A 25,306-nucleotide genomic window follows, 5' to 3' on the forward strand; every position below is an offset into this window, starting at 1 on the left:
GCAGCACGGGGAGAACATGCAAACTCCGCACACACAGGGCCATGGCGGGAATCAAACCCCCAATCCTGGAGGTGTGAGGCGAACGTGCTAACCACTAAGCCAAAAATATTGGAAATGGACCTTATTTACCTGAAGTAGTTAAGTTTGATCAAGCTGTTGTGTTATAGCTTCTTCATTCTGGTTTGTCCTCTCTGCTATCAGCACTTTTAGACATAAGCACCTTCCCAATGACTGCTGCTATTCAGTGTTCAAATTGCTTTTGGGAGGGTCTCTTCAAGTAAACATGCACACACTGAACTGCATGTGCTTACACACACACACAGTAGCATAGCTGTTCCAAAGCAACAACCAAAGCTTAACAAGACATCCTACTAATCCTGCTATTGAGCAATAATAAACTAAACAAAATTCAACTTCACAACTCTGAAAAAGCTAGTGTCTTCCCACCCTGGTGCAGATAAAATAGACCACAGTGTTCTGTTCTCTGTACCAATTCCATACAGATTTGATGATACAGAATTTCCATACAGAACTTGATGAGAGAGGCTTGTGGCCTTGTGATTGACATTTTCACATAAATCTGACTAAATCTGATTAGAGTTTTCATCTGAAAATTCAGGACAGAAACAAGTCAGCTTATGACATCACATATGCGTTTACTTTATTCTGCCTTATTGGAGAAGTGAAAAGAGAGATGTGGGAAAGATTAGACTTGTGCAATTTGATCTGTTCTCCCATTATACATTTAAGAAAAAAAAAAAAAAACGTTTTTACAAAAGATACAGGTTGATACAGTGGTGCTTGATAGTTTGTGAATTTTCTATATTTCTGCATAAATATGACCTAAAACGTCATCAAATTTTCACAAAAGGCCTAAAAGTGGACAACGAGAACACAATTAGACAAATGGGACAAAAATTTCGTGCTTGGTCCATTTATTTATTGAGGAAAATGAAAAATATGTTTTAGGCCATATTTATGCAGAAATATAGAAACCTTCACAAACTTTCATACACCACCAAATCAATCAATCAACTTAATCTCTTGCTGTTTTTAAGTTAGCTCAAGGCTTTTTCATAGAGATTAGCTTCCTAAGCCCCCTCTCTGTAGTTTAAGCTCTCCTATAATTTGAACACTGATCCTGTATGTATATAGGAATTCTCCTGTAGTCCACTGTGCTGCATTACAATATGTCACCTACAATTACCTTCTGATACCAACATATGTATCAGTGTGGTTCTTGAGTAGAATAAAGTGTTATTGAATCTTGTCTTACTGTTCTACCAGGACCATGAGTGCTGGAATAAAACCAGTGTCTCAGGATCACAGTGGCTCTGGGATCCCTCTGCCCCGGACCATGAGCACCTTCTCCAAGCAGAACACCAAGTGCTCAAGCAAAACCTTCCTGAGTTCACCTGCTCAATATCAACCAGGTGGACGAATGGCTTCCTTCCCTTCCTCCACCTCCAGCACTGCTAACTCTAAAGAGCTGCTCAAAGAAGCTTCATCAAGGATTCAGTACCAACTTCAGAGATCGACTCCACTCAAGACCTCATTTAACCACATGACTGGTTCTCGTTCTGCCTACAGTAGCCCACAGGTTCCTAAAAGGGATATGGTGCGTTCCAAAGACACGCTGGACCTCCGTAGAGTCCCTGTGTCCCAGGACAGGTTTGGAGACTTGACCAGGAATGGCAACAAAAACTGGAAAAGTAATCAAGTACAGTTCAAGAGTCTGGATAATGCAGATGCTCCATCATCTTCCTGCATGGTGATGCAGGGGATCCAGACAGGGAAAGCTCGTCTCAGACCAACCAATGGGAATTTGATTTGGGGATCGTCTGCCGGTAATCGACCAGGCTTTAACAAGCAAAGAATCAAATTTAAAAATGGAAGCACTGAGAAAGACATGAACTCTTGCAAACGTACACCACAGAAAACTGTAGGAAGTGAATCACCTCGTATGGCTGCAGTGGCACCTTTCAGATTCAAGTAAGATGACTGAGTTAATGCTCAAACAACAACTCACATTAAAATGATCATTAAATTTATTTATTCATATTACAGTATTAGTTGTTGATCAGGTCACTGGCTGTGATGAGTTAAGCTTAAACAACTTTCATTTATTTGATTTGATTTGATTTGATTTAATGCCTATGTATCTTATGCCAAGGACAACATGTTTGCATGATGTCACTACCAGTGTTTTCAGGTTTTGTACTATTTAGAAGCCATGTCCATGTCTCTGATCCCCAGGCTTCAGGTTCAGGAGGATACAGACATGTCCTCTTTGGAGGATGTGAGTGACTGCTCCTCTGATTCCATGGAAGTGTGCTGTGAAGATTTGGGTAAGCCTTTCCGAAATCATCCAGAGTTCATGACCAGAATCTTACACTTGCTCTGTGACCTATTATTAAAGGCCTTTGACTTTGAATGTGGATAATGTCAGGCTGGCAAAATTAGATGTAATTACTGCCTGCGCAATTGCTAGGTGCAATGAGAGCATGCTATTTTGTCTCTGTTTCCACATTCAGAGCCTTGCCATATTCAAGTCGACTGCACTGCTTAGAGCTGGCTATGTCTGTTTTTTTTCTGATCCGTTTTCCATTATCATCACTTGAACTTTCAATCATGTGCAAAGGTTTGTAAACCCTTATAGCAAAATAAAGAAAGCAAATGAATTTAATTTATACCAGCAATACATTTAGTGTTTCACAGATGTTCCTTCATCACAATTAACATAAATGATGCAATAGTGCTTAATAATACACTCACCAGCCACTTTAATGGGAAGACCTGCACATTCATATGATTATCCATTCAGCCAGTCATGTGACAGTAGATACAGGTCAAGAGCTTTGGTTAATGCTCACATCAAACATCAGAATGGGGAAATATTTGTTCTCAGTGACACTGACCATGGCATGGTTGTTGATGTATTTTGAGTATTTCAGAAAATGCCGATCTCCTGGGATTTTCACGTACAAAAGACTCTAAAGCTTACACGTTGCCTGGTCTTTTTCAAGTCATCTAGTATCCAGTTTTAGTGAGCCGTCTGTGCTAACTGGAGAGGAACACGTTGGGGTCTTCTGCAGCTGTAGACCGTCCACCACAAGGTTTATTATTTTGTGCATTCTAAGATGCTTTTCTGCTCACCTCAACTGTAAAGAGTGGTTATTTGAGTTAATGTATCCTTCCTGTCAGCTTTAACCAGTCTGGACATTTTCGTCTGACGTCTCTCATCAACAAGCCATTTCCACCCACAGAACTTCCACTCTTTTCGTTTGTCGTTGTTGTTATTGTTGGTATAGACTTGTCGTGCTTGAAGAAAAAAAACCCAGGAGATGAGGAGTTTCTGAAATTCTGCCATGGTCACTGATATCACACTTCAGTGCACCGAGTTTCCTGGGATAGACTGCAATTACCACATACAATTTTGCACTCAGGTCTCCTTTAATGAACAGTGGACTAGTTCAACAAACATACAACTAGTTCTACAACTTTCCTTTACTTTCACACTATCCGTTGTTACCCAGATGAGGACGGGTTCCCTTTTGAGTCTGGTTCCTCTCAAGGTTTCTTCCTCTTAACATCTCAGGGAGTTTTTCCTTGCCACCGTCGCCACCAGTTTGCTCAATAGGGATAAATTCACACACTTAAAATCTCTGTGCTGTTTATGTGTTTCTGTAAAGCTGCTTCGAGACAATGTCCATTGTTAAAAGCGCTAAACAAATAAAATTCAGGCTGAATCCAAGCTCCCCCATGACCCTGAGAAGGATAAGCAGGACAAAAAATGAGCGAATGGATGGATGTTGGTGTCTTATGTTTTGGCTTGTTGTCTTGTTGCAAGAACACCCACACTTAATGTTTAACTTCTTTAAATTATTTGTGCTTGTAGATAAATTGTAGATATTTTTTTCATTTTTCCATTCAGAAATCACTGAAGCATCTGCAGCTGTGTAGCTCTGTGTACATCTGCACCCATGAGTGTTATTACTTTTTATACATTACATTACACAGACAATTAGAGGGAAAGATTGTAAGGTGGTTTCTGTAAAGTATCATTGCCTTACACAAAGAAAAACCAACACAAAATCAGCCTTACATTTTGATTGGGTGTGTTAGTACAAGTTAGATGTTAGATGATGTTAGAGCAGACACCAACTCTGGCATGTGTAATGCAAAACTATGGGTAGCTTATGCCTGTTTTCATGTTTTCGTTGTGTCAGGCCGGACTCCTACATTTACAGTAATTTGCCAGAACACATTCCTTTAAATCCCTTATATCACTTGCATACTGACAGATAATTCTGTCCAGATACCTCCCTATCTTGAGCCAGCTTTTCATCTTACTGACTCTAACAGATAAGTCTACATGCCAAATATGAACTCTCATTTATCAGTTTGATATTTCCATTGATAAAGCAGCAACGCCAAGAAATTCTAATAAATTCCAGCCGTGTGTTTCTGTTTAATCTTGTAAAATTTATACCATAAATTAGCTGCAAGTCACATGGCTGGTAATAATATCTGAAAAGGAAAAAGATATGCTTTATTCAGAAATTTTAATGGCTCCCTAGATTATTAGGTTACAGATAAAAGTTTATATTTATTTCCACAGTTGTTCGGGTTTAAATGGACTTCATAATCATTCAGTCTAGTGGAACTTTAAACTTGCCAACACTTAGTTGTGGGAGTCTACTTTTGGAAACACTGTATTGATTTAGTTAGAAAAGCAGTTCTAGAGAGTCTTGGACAGAGAGCTTGGACAGGTCTAAGCTTTGCCTTGGACAAGCAGTAGTGGGTTACTATTGAATGTAATACTTTACATTATGTTAATAAGGTAATGGTAATGGCATTATGTTGAAACATTATGGCCACTATATTATTAATCCACATACAGTCATGTGAAAAAATAAGTACACATATTTGGACAAGCAAACAGATCCTGTGATGAAATTTTGGGGTTCTTTTTGCATCAGACGGTCTGCTCTTGGGCTGAATTTGCAGGAACGGCCAGTCCTGAACAAATTGGCGGTCGTTTGAAATCTGCGGCACTTGAACATTGTTTTCTTTACAGTGGAATGATGTATTTCAAGTGATTTGGAGATCTTTTAAAATCCCTTGCTAGACTCATAGCCATCCGCAACCTTTTTCCTGGAGGCCTTGCAGAACTCTTTAGATCTTGGCATGATGACACCACACACCTTAATAGCAAAGGGAACACCAGACACTAGATATGAGAGTTTTAAATAACAACTGCACTCCCTAAACAGGTTCTGATCACTGGCACCCAATCTTGAACATCCATCCATCCATCCATCTTCTATACCACTTACTCCTTTTCATGGTCACGGGGACACCTGGAGCCTATCCCAGGGAGCTTCGGGCACAAGGCGGGGTACACCCTGGACAGGGTGCCAATCCATCGCAGGGCACACACATTCACATACACATTCACACACCCATTCATACATTACGGACACTTTGGACACGCCAATCAGCCTACCATGCACGACTTTGGACTGGGGGAGGAAACCGGAGTACCCGGAGGAAACCCCCGCAGCACGGGGAGAACATCCAAATGCGCCCTCCAATCTTGAACACCTGATTCTAATTATATGGATTTGAAGGTGTGATAAATGTAGGGGTGTACTTACTTTTTCCATGTGAATAATTTGTTTTTTGTTCATTTAAATTGTGCAAATTACTACAAAATGCTAATTGTATGTGCCATTTGATAGCGTGTATCACCTTTATTAATAGGCAACGGTTTCAAAGAGGATCAAATGTTTGCTTGTCCAAATTTGTAAAAAAAAAAAAAAAAGTCCCAACAATTTCCATGGGGTGCCCTTTTTTTTCACATGACAGTACAACTTTTGTGGCGATTTTCAAGCTTTGACAGCATGGGAAAACAAACCCTACACAGTTTAATGTCTAATCCTACTTTCCCAGAGTTTCAACATCCGTGGTGTAGCTTTGGAATATGATTAATCATTCCCAGTGCCAGAAAAATACTCCCTGCTTTTACTTCACTGTTTTTCTGGGCCATCACTAACTGTGTTGCAAGAGCTTGTAAGTTTCATATGCAAGTTTTAGGCTCATCTTGCGGAAAGAGAACAAGGTTTTTTTTGGTGTTTTTTTTTTTTTTTTTTAAGTTCACAGGGTGATTCTGAAATACTGTACATAGCAAATAATTTCCCATGACTAAATATCCTGTTAAACACTTATTTTGTGTTGGCCTGCATGAAAATATAATTAAATTTGGCATCAAGAATTGGGTTTTGCAGTCTGTAGTTACAGGGCAGTTATGGATCAATACATCATATATTTTTTACAAGTAACCTTCACAATGTGAGAACTAATTTAAATGAAGAGAGATAATAATAATCAATAAAATCTCTCAGGTAACGCTAAAGGTGTCTAGTTAATGTAATATCCAATGGCAGATGCTTTTTAAAGACTCTGGTGTGTAGTTGTATATCAAGAAATTCTATGTGACGGTGAAAAAGCATTGATCTCTAGTAATTATTCAAAGGGAGGCAGCTGTGAAGGTTTTAAAATGGGGGCCGGGTCAGACATGACATATGCCAGTCTTTAACTCAGTAGATCAGATCTATGGATCCAATTTCACCCACTGATACTTGGCCTGTGATTTGATGCCCCTCAGGGTTTAGGTTTTGGATCCCCAAAAATATCTGTTCTCCTAGGTTAGACTATGATTTTTATATATATAAATATCTATAACCATTTTCATTGGATTGTTCACATCACTGGGTTTTGCCTGGATGCTTATGTAAAAGAAAATGCCAATGATCCTTACACTGAATTAGTATTGTATGAAAGAGACTACTGAATTAGTCTGTACACTACAAAAAAAGGTGAAATTTTCTTTAATATAGTCAAATTTATTTAGTAATTCCTTTTTACAAGAATACAACAAACCAAATATTAGATTACTAAAACCGAGTTCTAGACATTTGTATTCATTTCAGGCTTGAAATAGTCTTGTTCTATTGGCAGATAATTTTGCTCTTTTTAATCATTTATTTCTAGAAAGCGGAAAAATTATCTGCCAATAGAACAAGAAATTGTGAAGCTTGAAATGAGTAAAAAAAAAAAGTCTAGAAATAATAATAATCTTATATTTGGTTAGTTGTAATCATTATAATAGGAAATACTAGACAAATCGGACTATATTAAAGATATTTTCACTTGCTAAGATGTCATTTTGCCAGTGTAGTGTTCAAAGTTTCCCAGCAGACTAAGTACAGTGGGAATAAAGACGTTAAATGCAAATTATAGTTATTATGATTTTTGTTTTATTGGTTGTTTTACTGTTTACTGCTTAATATAGCAATTTACTGTGCATTATTTTTGAAGGCATCTTTGCTTTACAGAGTATATTTAGATGTGCCTATACTTTTGCACAGAACTATATATACTGTAAATAATTCTGTTTTTTATTTAGTACAGTTAGTCTGTTTACATAAACACACATATATTTAGGGTATACTAAAATCAATCATGGGGCCTGCTCCTTTGCAGATTTGGTCAGGTTTTGTCATTTATTTCCATAGTGTAATGGCACAAACAGAGCAGCCTTAGCCTTGGGGATGCTCACGTGTCTACTGACAGCTGTGCTGTTGGCCGGCCTTAGCCTTTCAATGGGCTGCAGATGTGGGGGGAAACCTCTCCTGAGAAAGGGTGGTCACATCAGCCAGTGTCTAAAACTGAGTCTCAAATAGCATACTTCTGTACTATTGCAGACTTTTCAGTGTACATTACTGGCTGTCATACCCTACTCCCAGTGGTACTACACATACTGCTTACAAAATATATAAACAAGAAAACCAATCGAACAATATTCAAGAGAGGCAACGTTATCAAAGATAAAGTAGAATTCCAAAGCACAAAGTCCACAGACAGCTCAAAAAGTCATTAACACGTAGAAGCAAAATGGAGGCACAAAACCAAATAAGCAGAAAAAAAGCTGTTCTATTCACTATAGCAGTATCTTACATCAGGTCTCCAAACAACAACGTGGCACATGAGAATGAGGCACAGAGACACGCAAAAAAAAAACCAAAATAAAAACGAGAACCAGATTAGACTGGAGTGACGTCCACATCTGGACTTCCTGGAACAGTCTACTCAAAACAAACACAAACACATACAGAAGCCCTACGCCTAATACCCCCCTCAGAAGAGTTAACACAGTATAAAAATGTTCACAAACAACTCAACCTCACTCACTCCGTCACTCACTTTTAGGAATTGCGAGACTCCAAAAGGTTGCAATGTGAATAGCGGTGCCAGAGCCTTGGTCTCAATGGTGCTTTAACACAACCGGTGCTTGACTTCTTAGAGAAGTAACAAAACTGGTTAATCAACCCCACAATCATCTACTTGGACTATAGCACTTGCACCAGTACCATTAACATCCACTTCAAGCTTAAATGGTTTACTGAAGTCTAGAAATGACAGCAGAGGACTGTAACTAATAAAACACCACGGAGCTTTGCGTCAGGCTTTATCCCTCCACCTCCACAATTATTTTCCTATAACAGCATGTCCCAAAGTGTTTTATTCCTCCTATACTACAGCAGTTTGCCAAGGATTAGAAGTTTTAATGTATTAATGAACATCACATTGTGTTTTTTATCCCTTTATAGTTATTTTTAATGTTGTGGGACAGTCGCAAGACAAATTAGTTAGTGTTATCACTTATAGTACCTGATAGAAAAGACCTATAAAGTCGTTCCCTCAGTAGCTTCTCTTTTTTTCTCTCTCTGGAAGGTAATAAGATTTTTAAAAATGCTGCTTGTCATGTTATAGAGAAACCGGAAAGTACAAAGTCCTTTGTCCTAAAGAGGAACGTACTGACACCCGAGACTAAATGTTATATAAACCTATTTCAACAAAGGGAAACAGAATATTAGTCTTTGTTGGTACACAACAAATGTAATGTTTGTTACAAGTCCATGTGAATAACGTATTACAAAAAGCCCATTCATTTCAACCTGTCACTGGATTTACAACAAGCACTACTGTCAAAGAAAATTAATCAACACTTTCTAATCAACCCGTTTCAAGAAATCAACAGCACTGTGGTTTAATCAGCAATAATGTAATTGCTCAAAAGAAGACAGTGTTTCTTAAGTACAACGTAGTTAGTATTTGTATTTCATGAATTTCTCATGTATAATATCAATTAAAGCTTGTTCTATGTACTAATCTTCTAGTAAAGTAAAGTCGATGTATGTGACTGGACACACAGACTGGATCACAAGAACAACTTGCTATGATTATGATCTTTTGTATAGTCAATGTTTCACTTGTTTTAAAATAAACTTCAACACTCAATATCCTTTAGCAATTCCATAGTCTCTTTTCCTGTAGTGATCTCTACAGGAAGTTTGCTGTGCACTCAGTGAGGTCATCAGATGTAGCCCATAAAACAAGCAGCCTACTGGTAATGAAGGAAGACAATAGAGGCTATACTTTTAACTTCCTTTTAGCCCACAGTCACATCAAATGGTTTGCGTGACTTTAGAATTACCCCCACAATCAGCATGGGGTCAACAAAGTATCTATATCTCAGTGGGAGAGCTTTAAGGCTTTTCTTTACACATAGTGCTAACCAGGTCAGTTGCCCCAGGCATTTTGCGGAGTGCTCATTCTCGGTCACGCACGCTAAGAATGATGAGAAACTAGGGCATTCGGAAAAGAAGAGGGAAAAGCTAATATCTACATTTGAAGCCCTCTGTCGCCATTTTCACGGTGCATTGTGGAGTGCTGGGAATCTACAGTCCTAATGCCTGTTGTGATGTCGGGAGCATGGTTGCTATGGAGACGGCTTTTCCAGCAGAGCATTGTGGAGTACTCCACAGAGATATGTACATGGACTGTCATATACGGTGATCTTAGGGATCATCTCAAAATACCTCATCCATAGCATGTATAGCTGCTGAAAGATGAGGCTAAATGTCAAATGGTACACAAGAATGACTTGTCTTATTTGTAATAGAAATTGATGGGAAACGTTTGTTTTGCTGAGGCTGGATTTGATTGAGCAATATTATGACTTTCTGCTTCATTTGAAGCTCAGCAATGTACATTGTTTGATGCAGGGTCAGCCTTTTTGTGCTTTGAGCTTTTGCTTAGCATTTAACAAAAGTGATCATGGAAAACCTGGCTTGCTTTGATTGTTAGACCATGTCTTCTCCAACAAGAATAACTGTCCAATTATGTCGACAAAATAACTGACACGAAATCTGAAATCTTGCTTTCTTGATTATTTTCATTTTAGCTGACCTTTTGCTTGTACTTTATAGAATCTTAATATGTATAACGCATTACTTATGTGGAAAACATATGGATATGTAAGCAATTGTGAACAACAATGCAGTATATATTCTCTATTTTAAAAATGTATGAGAATTCTATTTACTCATCTAATACAGTAACACTGAATTTAATGACTGCATATCCGGTGGGGGAGGGGATGGAAGAACAAAGGGCTCAGGATAAATTGTGTGGAAACATATTAACTGATGTTCTGTACTAAAGCCGGACAAAAATCAAAGCATGCACTTACTCATCACCCCCTTCTTCTCACACTTTCTGCTTAGAACGAGTGAAACATTGGTAAATGTTACCTAGTAAGAGAGAGGGAAAGAGTGAGGGAGGGGGAGGATGGAAGAGAAGAAAAGGGGGAGGGATTGTTGTTGCGTCTGCCTCTGCTGCTACCCGGTTGCTGTGCATTTCAGCTGTAGTAGGGTCTCGTGAAGGGAGGAGAGAAATGAATGAGAAAGAAAGAGCGCAGAGAAAGAAAGGGAGAGCTAGGACAGCAGCGAAGCAGCAGGCAAACAGGAAGGCGTAAGGAGGAAAAAGCAAAGAGAGGACAGAATTAGCATTTTCTTCCTGCCTTCTCGGAGAGGGAGGAGGAAAGAAAGCAAGAGCTGAGCCTGTGGATTCTCCTTCTTTTCTTTTATCCTCTCCTCCTTGCTGAAGCTGCTCTAAATGCTCTCCCATAGAGGGAGAGCTTTGGGGGTAGCATAGAAAAGGAGGTTGTCTTGCATACTAGAGCTAGCTAAAGGTACGCGAACATACATCCAGGACGGAAGGCAAAGTTACAAGCATGGCTGCCAAAAGGGGCAAGTCAGGAGTACCACAGAATGTGGCACGGAGCGAGCTAAAGGTTTACCGTACGGGTAGCACAGAAGGACGCATCCCTGTGCCCACCAACCTACGCAAGCAGAGGTCTCTTACCAACCTAGCTGTTCTAACGGATGCCGAAAAGAAGATGCAGCTCTACGAGCCCAAGTGGTGCGACGACATGGGCAAGGCCAGCACTAGCCACCTGAAGACAGGCAAGCCAAAGCCAATAGGTGGAGGAGGAGGAGGGCCTGGTAGTGCCCAGCTATCACGGAACCTGTCCAAGTCAGAACATTCTCTCTTCCAGGCCAAACCCAAACCCTTTACCCCACTTGCTGCTCCTGGCGCCCTCGGAAAGACCCAAAGCCGCATCCCCCGGGGTCCTTATGCGGAAGTAAAGCCTCTTAGCAAAGCTGCAGATGATGGAAAGTCAGACGATGACATCCTTTCCAGCAAGGCAAAGACTGCAGGCAAGAAGACTGCAGCTGGGGTTCAGGGGGACTCTGAGGCCAAAGGCCAAGGTGAGGAAGGTGGTGATAAGCCCTTTTTGAAGGTGGATCCAGAGCTAGTGGTCACAGTTCTTGGAGATCTGGAGCAGTTACTCTTCAGTCAGGTTCTTGGTGAGTACAGCACAGTGTTTTTTTTTTTTTAAAAAAAAAGAAAACCTGTTGTAGTGTCTGCAGATCTCCAAGCTTCAACCAAATCTGCTCTCAACACCTAACCTAACCTAACCTAAATACAACTGGAAAAAATGCCTTCTGTAAGATAGGCACACAGCTTACTGTGGACTAAGTTATGACATTGCAAGCGTTGTACAACGTTGGAGAATTCTTACACTTGGTTGTTCACGACTGCCCTAAATCATACACCGGGAGAGATACATGGAGAAACAGCAGTGCACTACAGGGCATTGTTCTCTGTGCATTCACATTGTTACAATCTGTTTGTTCTCTAGCTCTTCTGTCTTTCTTGTGGAAAAATGGTAGCTCTAGATGATCACTGTGTGTCATTTCATGATTCTGGGAAGCTGCTTGATGGCGGCATTTGGCACACTGATCTGCTTTCTGTTGTCTGCCCACTGCAGTGCCTGAGTGTATGCATGTGGGTGGGTGGGTGTGTGTATGTATGTGTGTGTGTGTGTGTGTGTGTGTGTGTGTGTGTGTGTGTGGGTGGGTGTGTGCTGGGTTTCAGGACTGGTTTTGCTCTACTCTGAGCTGTAATGAGGTAATGGCTACTATCAGGGAATGGCTGAAGAGAGGGGCTATATTGAATTCATTTTCAGGTTACACTGATGCTCGTCCTTATGTTTCCTCCAAGCCATGTATCCACAGCCATTAATAAATGGTGCAACCTTGTGTGTGATAGCAAGCATGGGAAAGACAGATACTAGCTGGTAATCACCAGTCATCTGGCCATCGAGCCACATTATGCATGTATATCAGTGCATTTTAATTCATTATATTGTGTGCCTCAAGACAAAATTGGCATGCGGTTGTTTGTCCACTGACAATTTGACCTGTCTGGTGGTGTCATATTCAACATTGGCGGTAGGAAGATTGTATTAGGTTTGCTTTGGATGCTTTTTTTTCTTCTCCAACATGTGAAAAGGACATATGAAGTGTCAGAAAGGAAAAACGCTTATGTCTATACTAACTAAATGACCAAATATGGGCAGGACAGACAAATAGTCTGTTTTAAAAAAGGGGGGGGGGGAAGCCTTCCGTCATTTTGAACGGATATCCGCTGTCAACTCTGTCCATCCTCTAAGCTATTTAAAGGTGCACTAACTTATAATGCAGATGGCAGCAAAAGTAACTGCAGCATCATCCCTCTGACTTCCATATCTTTTACCCATAACAAAAAAAAAAAACAACATTTTAGCACAAAATCTTGAACATTGTTTTACATAAGACAGGGATGCACAATTTGCTAGAATTATTAGTGTAATTGTGTGATGTTCCTGCTTCCATAGTCCAACTAACCTGATTAAGGTATGCATGAATAAATGACCAAACCATGGTGAGCCCATATTAGTGAACTTAACCTAGACAGACCCTTTTCATAACTTTCAAAAACATTACATTACTAATGTTTAGTACTTACTGAATTCAACTGAATAGCATCTCAATATATCTCCCTAGCATACCTGGCAGTTAGTAACAATCAACAAACACTTTAGGTAAATGTATCGGCAAACATGCTTCTCATACTGTAGCAAGTCTGACACCAAAAAGCTCACTATTCCATTATATATCACTATGGGAGGTAATGTTAGTTAGCTAGCCAGGCAGCTTATGCGGAAATGAATCAATCACATGTGAATTCATGCATTTCATGACCCTATTGGTTAAGATAAACCTTTATATGCAAGTCTAGCACATTTGCTTATTCCCTTATTGCTCATTTCCTTTAGCTAGATGTCACATTAATGAATGTTCTAGTTATCTAATGTTAGATGCAAAGGAAGCTATATATTTTGGTGGGGCTAATACCAAAACACTTGCCTCAGAGATAATATTAAAGCTAATATTCACCTTGATTACTAAGATAATAATGTTATTGTTATATTTTATTTACTTTTTAAACTAGAACTTATTAGCAGTACATTGTGTGTGACATTGCTGTATTTGTTCTTTTGGTGTCACTACCTTCTGAAATTGTTGTGCTGCTGAGATACTGTATCTTGACTGACCACACCTGTTATATAGTACTTCACGTATACATTTCAAAGACAAACGTTACTTTTGTTACTCCTACATTACTTCTACTCCTCTTACTTCTACTTTACACATGAGGCTGTGTAGGCTTGTGTTCAAAGTTTATTCTGTTATCAATTTTCCCTCGTCATTTGACATGTATTTCTATGACAATTCTGGGGGGAAAAATCCCCTAGACCAGTGGTTTTCAAAGTGGGGGCCGCGGTCCCCTTGGGGGCCACCAGGGGGTGCCTGGGGGGCCTCAACAATTTGTTGTGAAAAATAAATAAATACATGATTTTCTCTTTCTCACTCTCAGACAACCACACACACACAATCAATTCCTAATCTACTGTAATGTAAAGATGCAAGATGTAATTATTAATAATAAAAAAAGGGGGGGGGTATATTCAGAAGTCTGTATTTTTAATGTGTTTTAAAGACATCTTGCAAAAGGGGGGGCCTCGGTCAAATGTTAATACCATTTGGGGGGCCTTGCCCTGGAAAAGTTTGGGAACCACTGCCCTAGACTATTAAGAACATATTCTTTAGGTGTTTTCTATCATTTAAAATTGCATTTATACACAGCATTATATGCGTTATGACTTTTTCAAGATATCAATTATTTTAAAAAAGTAAAAATGGATGGTCCCTGTGTAGGAATATAAGGCATCATCAAACAAGAGGTAAAAACATACGTGTTCATAAACATGGACAATTCATTTGTTAACATTCAGGTCTAAAATCTTTAACTTTAATTCTAAAAGAATTACAAAGTATAGCAATGTCCTTGAAATCTAAAAAAAATGTATGCAGTTTCGGATTAATACATGATGTAGTTGATGCAGGCGATTAAACAAATCATACATTTTGAAAAGTAACTGTTATTTAGAGTTTATTTGGCACAAGAAAAAGAGTTTTGTTTTGTTTTTTTACTTGATTTAGGCTTTTGTGTAGAAAGTTTGCACAAATGCCAGAGACGTGCTGTGCTGAGAATGGCAAATAGTCTCGAGAGCAACAGAAATCAGGATAATGGTTTAATAGTCTCAAGTGATTTGTATGTAATTTACACTATGCTGGAAGACTTACACATTTACAGTGGGGGAAATTAAGTATTGAGCGTGTCAACATGTTTTTTATTTCCAATGAGGCTATTCACATGAAATTTTCACCAGACATCAGCATTAACTCAAGAAATCCACACACATAAAGAAATCCAAACATTAAAGTACATAAATAAAGTTATGTGTAATAAAGTGGACTGACAGAGAGAAAAAAATACTGAACACACTAACTCAAATTTATTTCATACTTAGTGGAGAAGTTTTTATTTGTAGTGACAGCTTCAAGACACTTCCTGTATGAAGAAATTAATGGGCCGCAGTATTCAGGTGTGATTTTGTCCCATTCTTCTAAATATGTTGTCTTTAAATCTTGTTCAGTTGGATTCGAGTCAGGTGATCGACTGGGCCATTCTAACACCTTGATTTTTTTTCTCTGAAACCAATTGAGAGTTTCCTTTGCTGTATGCGTTGGATCGTTGTCGTGCTGGAAGTCCACCCACGTCTCATCTTCATCATACTGGTGGATGGCAAGAGATTCTTCTAAAGAATCTTCCGGTAAAGGGCTCCATGCTTTGTTCCTTCCTTTATATGAAGTCTGCCAGTACCATGTGATGAAAAACAGCCCCACACCATGATGCTTCCACCTCCAGACTTCACTGTTGGTGTAGTGTTTTAAGGGTGATGTGCAGTGCCATTTCTTCCCCAAACATGGTGTGTAGTATGACAGCCAAAAAGTCCCATTTTGCTCTCGTCTGACCAGACTACACTAGCAAAATGAGTTGTAGCAAACTTTAAACGAGCTTCGACATACTTTTTTTTAGTAATGGAGTCTTGCGGGGTGAGCGTGCATAGAGACCATGGCGGTGGAGTGCATTGCCTATTGTTTTTTCTGTGCCGATGGTACCTGCTGCGCCAAGTGTTTCTGGAGCTCTTTCTGAGTAGTCCTTGGCTCTTGGGCTACTCTTCTAACTATTCTTTGACTCCCTGGTCAGAAGTCTTGCAAGGAGCTCCTGTGCGTGGCCGGTTGATGACGGAGTGATGTTGCTTCCACTTGCAGATAATGGCCCCAATGGTGCTTACTGGAAGATTCAGAAGTTTTGAAATACGTCTGTACCCATCATGAGATGTTTCTTGTGAAACACCTTGGTAACGAAAAGCCTTTTTATATACCATCTATTTACTAAACCAGCTGATATTAATTTGCACAGATAGGAGGTATAATTACTTACAGATTTCAGCTGGTTCCTTGCCTTACCTTGCCTTAGAGAACTGCTTTTTCTTTGCGTGTTCAATACATGTTCAATTCATTCCATTTTATTACACATAACTTTATTTATGGACCTTGATGCTGTGAATTCTTTATATTTCCGGATTTCTTGAGTTAATACCGATGTCTGGTGAAAATTTCATGTGAATAACCTCATTGGAAATATATTTACTGAAAAAAAATGTTGATGCGTTCAATACTTAGTTCCCCCACTCTATGCCTTGGTTTTCTGTCTTGGATCTTCAAAGTTGTTTGCTGGGAAGCTCATTTTCACGGCAGCTTACTTAAACGACTTGCTGGCTAATGACAGCAAACTTTCCCCCGGATTCAACATATTGACTCAGGCAAAATAGGGCTCCTCAATCAACAGTCTACATAAAGGGCTATTGCACCATCCAGTTAGATTTTCAAGAAAAGTGTTGCATAGTGACCGAGCCTCAGTGATGGGAACACCCAACAAATGCAGTCCAAGTCAAAAGTTTAGTGGTTTGATAATATAGCCCATCAGTTGTTGAACAGTATTTATCAGTATTTATGTCAGTAATAAACCACAAGAGGCTGAAGACTGAAGTTCAGTAGTATTGTACATCACTTGTCTTCCATAATGTATGCGACTCTTCAAGGCGTATCATTTCACCCATGCATTTCAGGATTCTGTGCCACATACTCCAGCATAATGGACTTCCTTATGGACTTCTTCACTTGTAATCTTTCTCAATCATGCCAACAGAAACAGCCTACTTACTCTTGTATGGCGACCATATTGCGATAGAGAATAAAACATTTTCTCTGTTCATGCAGCTGCTCTGTAACAGCGTAGTGCAGCTGGACTGGGCTCTAGGCCCATGCAAAAACTCTGACTGAAATATCTGTAGCAGGACAATGGGTTGAATTGAGAAGCAGACACAAGAGACAGAAACTTAAGAGCCTGTGGATACATTTGGCTCCTCGTGCTTGGCTGTGGTGCACTGTACACAACAGACTTCAGTTGAGTTGGCAGCATAAAATCACAGGATGGTAAAAAAGGATGGTCAGAAGCTTTAAAAATAAATAAATAAATAAATAAAAGCCAGAAAGATGTGTAGCCAAGTCTAGAAGGCACAATGTGTCTTTGGTATTGCATTTCTTACAAAAGGGGAAATTAACATGCTGAGCATAAAGATTGTGTTTTGGTAGAATACACAATGAGGAATCTCACTGTGTTTCTAACATATGACCCCAGCTTGAGGAGAGTTAAAAAGGAGCAAGGACACTGCAGTACACCCAGGGCATAGAAGAGGATACTGTATGAGAAACATAATAAAACAGCAGCTATCATTTTGGGATGGTTACATAAATACACAGCTAATCAGGAGCCAGAAAGCAGCTGCAGTAGTTTTACTGTTTTACACTGTCACTGTCTGTGTGAGTGACCTACTTCTACCACCTAGGAAGTAAATGTGTCGGTCTGGACTCGGTGACCTTATAATTTAATTTCTGCACCATATGTTCATCAAACGAAGCTGTATAACAGCATACTGTGAATGGAAGCTTTTTTACAAACTTGGGGCTGCATTTAGCATTCGATTTATACTGAAATATGAGTGTACTTTGATAGCCCTTCAGTTTCTCGTCCATTTTCATGCCCCATTTAGATTTGCCGTTGGTGTGTTACGTAATACTGAACTCATTTATATAATATTTGCTCTGATTTATTTACAGAGTCATTGTACAGTGTAACTAACGTGGGAGATCAATTACATGCCTGCTATTTCTCTCCTGATCACTGTTTAATTGATAAACTAGGCTGATCCTGTACTTAATTTACTATTTATACAACTGCAGTCCCTTGAGTGACTGCTAATTAGGACACTTGTTAATTCCTTGGCTCCCAGGGGAATGGTGTATGATTGACAAGAGATATTCAATTCTGCCATAACCCTTGTACTGTCGTGGAGTCTCTCTCTCCAGCTCAATACAGCCATTAATAATGTCAGAGCAGACATCATGCCTAACTGCACCATGGGATTGATTGGTCATACTGATGACATGCTGATCACCCATAGAGGCCAGGTGAACAAGTTGCAAACAGAAAGTGGTTCATGCGAGACGCATGTTTAGTTTATAAATTGTTGCATTTATTTTCTAAATGGAAATGACGCAGTGACGTACTGTAGCTCTGTCTGCCTCACTGATTACGCCTCACTGTCCTCGCACCTTTACAGGGTTCATGCTGAGGACACGGTTTTAAAAGAGGAGACATGATTGGTGGACTGACAGCAGCCATTTATTTTTTAAGTTGAACTGGTTTTTAACTGGATTTCATTTCCAGAAGAGTGAGATTATTTTTAACCGTCTGCATTATTATATTACTGTTGCATTTTTCTGTGGGAGTGAAGGCCTAATTATCTGGCTCCTCCAGCTCATTTCATGTGAATGGGTATATGGGCAAGACAGCGTTCAGATCCAAAGCATGACATTTAGGAAATGGCAGGAAGTGTGCTCATGTGTTATTTAGCACTAGTACTGTAGGGACAATCACTGCAGTCAAATTAGCTCACTTTGCTGTTAACCTATTTAGGAAATCTAGCTAATGAAAATACATTTTTCTATCCTTGTTATGCTCAAATCACCTGGTTCTGGTCAATTGATTAAGTATTAGGCTACACATTTAGGGTTGTGTGATTCTGACCTTGAGGTTAAGTCATTTTTGTGTGTGACATTGACTCGAGTGAGTAGTCCAGCATGTCAGATTGATGTAACAACAATAAGTCACTCTGATTCATCATCACTCATTCATGTTGGTCACTCATTTGTGTTTTGGGCTGCAAATATGCCCAAAAAACGATGGAATGTCATTAAAGGACAATATTAAGCACATAAATATAACACTGTTGATTAGTTAATCATTTTGTCCCTGTGAAGTGCATGGAATTTTTTTATTCTCCAGGAAGATATCAGAGAATGCATCTCAATTGGGGACCGACTTTTATAAGAATGCACTTCAAGAATCCACTTGAACTAATTGATCTGTAAACATAGCAGATGAAGACTTAGTCAGTTTGTCCTTGGGTATGTTTTTTTTTTTTTACAATGAGAGCACAAAGAATTACAAAAACATTGGCATGTTTTTATTAATTTGAGAAATCAAAATAGCTCATTAAATGATTAGATATGCAGTATGATCTTGATTTAGCATGGTGCGGCTACATTAATGTTTGCACACAATTGAAAAATAAAATAAATATTTTTTTTCACGCCACGTTTTTCTACAGCGTGTTTCTCCCCTACCTAAGCTTCATGCTTTGTGTCAATGTATGTCCTGCTCACTGTGGGGGAAAAAGGGATGTGCTGTATCAAGAGCTATTTTAAAACCTACCAAATAATGAGGGTGGAAGCCAGATTGTTAAATTCAGACAAATTTGATTTATGTGATCATTACAGTTCATTTCCATGAACCGGGCTTTTGTCCGCTTTTTTTGTGCTTGTGTTTAAAAGCTGTGGTCTGGGTGCTATTGAAAAGCCCTGTCTCAGACATTTCTAAGCATGATTAATATAATTTGAATAATCTGATTGGGCATCCCCAAATATTAATCTAAGTACCTGCATAAAATGACTCTAGATATGCTTAAATATTGAATTTAACTTGCAAAATCTGCATACAGCCCAGATACGAACGCGTTAATAGGACATACTTGTGTGTCCAAGTTTCCCAAGAGGTGATACTGCTAAGTTTATGCCTGCAGGACTAATATAGTAGTTTATAGTAGAGAAAAGTAAATGTTTCTCAACCAGATGTTTACATGTTGTAAGAATGCATATTGTCATATTTATAGTTGATGTGTCAGGTGAAAGTGACTCGTTCTGAACTGTTGGTGTCATTGGCAGATCGAGAGTCTCAGAGGAAGCGTACCGTTCAGAATGTTCTGGATCTCCGGCAGAACCTGGAAGACACCATGTCCAGTCTGCGAGGGACCCAACTCAGCCATGGGTAAGACACACACACTTACATATTCACACACATGCAGGATATTTCATATTTACAGACCAACTAATTGAGCTTCAGAAACCATTTACTGTGCAAAGCAGACTGTGTACAAAAACAAGGACCCAGTCATACACGCACACACACACACACACACACACACACACTTGCTTTTGGGAAAGTTGCCACTTTTGCTGTCCAAACACCTGGCCTCAATTCTTCACAAATACAAAAACGTTTGTACAGCTTTCACTGTCAATAAATGTCAAACCCCCTTTTAAACCCACATACTATCTGTTCACCTCATATCTCTGAGTCTTGAGTCTTTTAAGAGAAGTCCGAGTCCACTAAACACTGTATTTATATCAAAGGGGAGGGTGCTCTGGATATAATGGACTTAGCAATATCTCTGTCCACAGCGTTTTGATCTCTTCAGCAGACCACGCCCCCTCCCCATCTGATCCTAAGAGAACGCTCAATATTTTAGAATCCTGTAGCTACACATCATATCCCGCTACAGACCTTTATAGCATCTGTTTTAAAATCCAGTTAGCTGATATCTGAGCTGATGTGATATGTTGTGTTATTTTGAGCAACCAACATCCAAGAAACATTTTCTGTGTTTTACATGAACACAAGAGTGAAAACCTCACAATTTCAACAAAGAAACATCCTGTGCTAAATATAATATATAATCACACCAAAAAAAAGTCTGTTCCTGCATTGTACTATTACAGACATGTAAAAATACTGATTCTTTTTAGCTTATTTGTGTTCTTGGCAGTGTCTTGGTCAACTTACTATTTGCTCCAAAAAAGGCAAATATGTTACTAAAAGTTATAAGCTTATCTAGGTATCTAATGTGACATAGACTATAATGATTGTTATATGAAATATAAAATGATTCTATGATTATAATGTTTCAAATTTATGAAATGATTTCTGAGCATTGAAAGCATTATATTTTTTGTTGGAGAAATCCTTTTTAGTATTGGTTCATAAAATGCTTCATTTGAGTGAATTACAGAATTATTGACTTAAGAGCATGTAGTTGAGCACTACCCACTTTTGCAGCTCAATAATCTCCACTTAGTCATCTCAGGGCATGTAATGGAGTGCCCAGAATTTCTCCCCACCCATACACGTCTATCCAGATTTTCAATTCACATCCTGAATTAAGTAAAGTGAACTCGCCCCAGCTTTTCTCAGTCCTATTGTTGCAGGACTGACAGACTGACATGCACGCCATTGTAAATCACTCATCAAATGTCACATTAGAACAAAGTTATTCTCTGAGCAAAAATATTGCTTAATTTATTATAATTACATTGCTGAGCCACTTATCTTGAGTGTCATATGGCATGTCAATCCATCCCTCTTTTTAATCTGTCTCATCTGTGATTTCTCTAGCGGGAATCTGAGTAAAAACAGCTTTGTTCAAAGCCCTAGAGGAAACTTTTATAGTGTTTGTTTGGACAGTCACGTTAGGTTATACAACCTCCACCCAGAGTGGAAAAGCCTCAGCAACGGCCAGATTCTGCATGCACACCTTCATGCAGATTTTCTATGACCGTTTCTGTGCTACGTCTTCTTCTATTTCATTTCAAAGTATCGTTGATTAATGCTTTGTTGAGAATATTGAATGGCATCCTCAGTGATTACCTATTAAGTGACAAATTTCTATGTTTGCAAAACTATCATTAATGTACACAACATTGCACCAACCTAATCCAAACTCTTAAAATGTCTTCTCATTTTCTCTCAGTTGCCTGGACAGTAGCATGTGCTATGACAGTGATGACACCAATGCCCGTAGTGTCTCCAGCCTCTCCAACCGCTCCTCTCCACTATCCTGGCGTCATGGCCAAGCCAGCCCCCGTCTGCAGGCTGGCGATGCCCCCTCTTCCACTGGTTACCCACTGGGTTCAAAAGCATCCCAGTACACCTCTCATACCATGCCTGCCCGCTGCTCGAGCCGCCTCAGCAACACCTCCCACATTGAGCTCATCGAGAACCTGGACACAGGAGATGGCGACCTCAAATCTGGCTACCTGAGCGATTCTGACCTAATGAGCAAGAGTCTGAATGAGGATGATGATGATGACGATAATCTTGCCAACGGGTAAGGTCTTACACCTGTCCTAGAATGATAGTGATAGGTAGGCTCTTGTTGGGGTATTAGGGGTATGTGTGGCTACAAACCGGAAGGTTTTTTTTTTAAACGCCTAAAATTGAACCACCTGTCACAATTGGCAGGCCTGAAAGGAAGGTTTTATGTGAAAATAATATCTCCACAGAACATGGCAAAGTTACACTTCAGCCAAAATGTAAAAAAAAATAGTAACCCAACAGTCTCCAAAGCAACAGACTGTTCAAGATAAACTTTTTTTGAAGGGCCAGTAAATTCTAAAAGACCGTAACCAGTAGTTGGTTATACTCTCTCTCTCACTATTTAAAGCAAAAAGAAAACACAGATTAATGTTACAGATAGCTCCTGCTAGAAAGCCTTCAGATCATGAACTTCGGATCATCATTACAACGGAGGGTGTGTGTTCCTCAAGCAACAGAAGGTACTTGTCAGATGGAGTGTTCTTTTTTAGTGTATTATTTCTCAGTGACACGCAGCCATATTTATACACAGTAAACACAGACAGACAGATAGATAGCTGCTTGGTTGTAGCAGTCACACAAAGCACAGTGCATACACGAAGAATAAGAGTGTAAGAGTAAAAAAAAAGTATGGATAACTGAATGAAAGAGCTAATATTGTAATTGTGTTGCTTGACATTTTGTGGCATTGCAGTTGTCCAAATTCACTTTGTTGTGCAGCCTGACTGCTGTAGTTCTAGGCCATTGTGTTTTGATCAGCCCATTGTGGAAAATACTTCTCAAAGTATGCTGTGAAAGTGGTGGGTAACATGCTCATCAGTTTGGACACCATTGTCTACTGTCCTTAGCACCACCACTTCCAGGGGGTCTAGATTTGAACCAAAGACAGAATCTGCCCTCTTGATAAGTTGATTCTTCCCATTGTCTACATGTTCACCCAGATACTTGTCAGACAGGATTAGGAGGGGTTCTTTTCAGTCAGAAATTGACCAATAGGTCTTTGGGCTTAGTCATCTGTATAGGGTTCTAGCCTCACACAAAGCCATTCACAAAGCTGCCAAACAAGATCCATAATGTGCCTTCTGTAAATCCTCAACACACCCAATCATAGCAGAATCATTTAAGAACTCTGATCTGAGAAGTCATGTCAAGGCAAGTTACTTTATTGTCATGTGTAGTTAAATTCTTACTGTCCTGTCATTCAACAAGACCACACAAAGATATATTTGCAGCCCAAAGACAATACAACATCCGTCCAACATTCAAACACAATACACAAAAACACATTTCCATACAGCATTCACAAGAGAAATGTATTGTAAGAACTTAATGGGCAGAGTAAAAAACATGAATAATGTTAAGAACAAGTGAAATGACACCAAGTTGTACTTGAAGACAGAGCTGAGGGTAAACAGGAAATGGGAAGTGACCATCCTCTGGGGCTCTATTTTGTTGGGCAATACCTTTTCAGACTTATAGTTCCTTTGCCTTAGAAATTGTGGTCTGCTAGCCAGGAAGTCTGTGATCCATGAGATGAGATCATAAGGACACACACCTGCAATTCATCCAGTTTCCTTCCTTGCAGTGGTGACTGGATTGTGTTAAAAGCACTAGAGAAGTAAAAAAAAAAAAAAATCTTCACAGTACTGCTAGTTCTATCCAAGTAAGAGTAAGCCATCTGCATGATGTAAATAATTACTCAGCCATCATGGGGGTGATATGCCAGCCGAAAGGGGTTCCAAGATTCATGAACAAGAGTCTGGAGTGGACCAAGACCAGACTCGTGCGTGCCTTTGTGATATGAGATTTCAGTGTTACTGGCCTATAATCATTGAGGCCCCTAAACCTACTACTCTTAGGTATTGAGTCTATGCACAGTGTTTTCCATAACTGAAGCACTGAACCATCCACAAACAGTTGTCACTGCTGCTGATGAATAGGCATCAGTAATCCTGTTGATGGCTATTAATGTGTACTCTGTACAGTGTGAGGAAGTGGGTAGTTGAGAGGTTAAGTGTGACAAACAGCTGGTGGCCTGGGAGAAGGGTGATGAAATGCTGATGGCTTTTCAAATGGCAGATAGTCCTTAGGCAAACCTGTTTTCACTTATTGACCATCTCCATGTTCCTATTGGCCTTTTCTTGTTATTCAAACCTTCAGATTGTTCGTAATCCAGGGATGGAAAAGTGTGCTATGTTGGGGTATAGTGTCATCCACACAGACATACAGTCCACTAAACTATTTATACTGTCCTTATGTGACTTTTATCTCAGTTGGTTTCCTCCAGAGCTTCACTCAGAGCCTTAGTGGCTTCATTTGACCATTGTGTCACTGTCCTTGTGATTACAGGATGTTGTTGGAAAATAAGCCTGTACAAAGACATAAACAGAACTCGGATGTGGTCTAATCTGCCACATGTTGGCTGGACTTTGAAGCTGTAAGCATACCTCATCTTATTGCAGCAAGTCTTATGTTTTATTCTGCCTGGTTGAGCAGCTAAGAAACTAATGGAATCTAGGTAAAATATTGGAGAAAGAAATTTTCCCTATATTATGAACCAAGGTGGGGTTTAAATGTCCTCTTTGTCGTTTTTAGTTCAGCACCAGCCCTACTTTCAGAGTGTCTACATTTCAGTTCTTCAGGAATTAGGCCCTTCTCTCTGGGGTACAGAGCTGGAAGGGCTAGAGATACTGTCATGTGTTATCGCAGAATAGTACTACGCTTGTAATGATCTACAGCACTTGCCTTTGGTTCATGCCTGCAGCGAAATCACAGCCTTGATGTTATTTCCGCACTCCCTCTTTTGTGTTCTATTGCCAAGTCAGGTTTACTGTCAAATGTAATCAGGATGCAGAGTATAAAAAAAAACAATGAAATTCATGTGCTACAGTAACATGCAGGTAACATAAAGTGGTAAGCTAATGATATTAGTCAGTTTCACTTACTAAGTAAGGGCTTTTGTTTTAAATTCATAATCAACATGCTGAAAGGCCATGGTGCTGTGGCACGCTTGTAATTTTTAGGTCTTGCTTACTTTGAATGCTCT

The 25,306-nt window shown here is 39.4% G+C and overlaps 1 protein-coding gene across 12 annotated transcripts in view; it reads left to right on the forward strand.

The window, feature by feature from the left end:
* nav1b (neuron navigator 1b) overlaps positions 1–25,306 on the forward strand; it is a 100,385-nt gene that overhangs the window by 16,458 nt on the left and 58,621 nt on the right. For 7 of the 12 annotated variants that reach the window (XM_053683732.1, XM_053683733.1, XM_053683741.1 and 4 more), the window contains 4 exons: positions 1,288–1,992; positions 2,257–2,348; positions 20,055–20,157; positions 21,917–22,273. In XM_053683732.1, coding sequence (XP_053539707.1) covers positions 1,292–1,992; positions 2,257–2,348; positions 20,055–20,157; positions 21,917–22,273 — 1,253 coding nt within the window. In that variant the 5' untranslated portion in view covers positions 1,288–1,291. Of the gene's footprint in view, positions 1–1,287; positions 1,993–2,256; positions 2,349–10,725; positions 11,781–20,054; positions 20,158–21,916; positions 22,274–25,306 lie in introns of those variants that run through there. The other 5 variants (XM_053683737.1, XM_053683738.1, XM_053683736.1 and 2 more) reach the window with 3 other exon arrangements.

Source organism: Ictalurus punctatus, chromosome 11 (assembly GCF_001660625.3).
Source record: "Ictalurus punctatus breed USDA103 chromosome 11, Coco_2.0, whole genome shotgun sequence".
Classification (NCBI taxonomy): domain Eukaryota; kingdom Metazoa; phylum Chordata; class Actinopteri; order Siluriformes; family Ictaluridae; genus Ictalurus; species Ictalurus punctatus.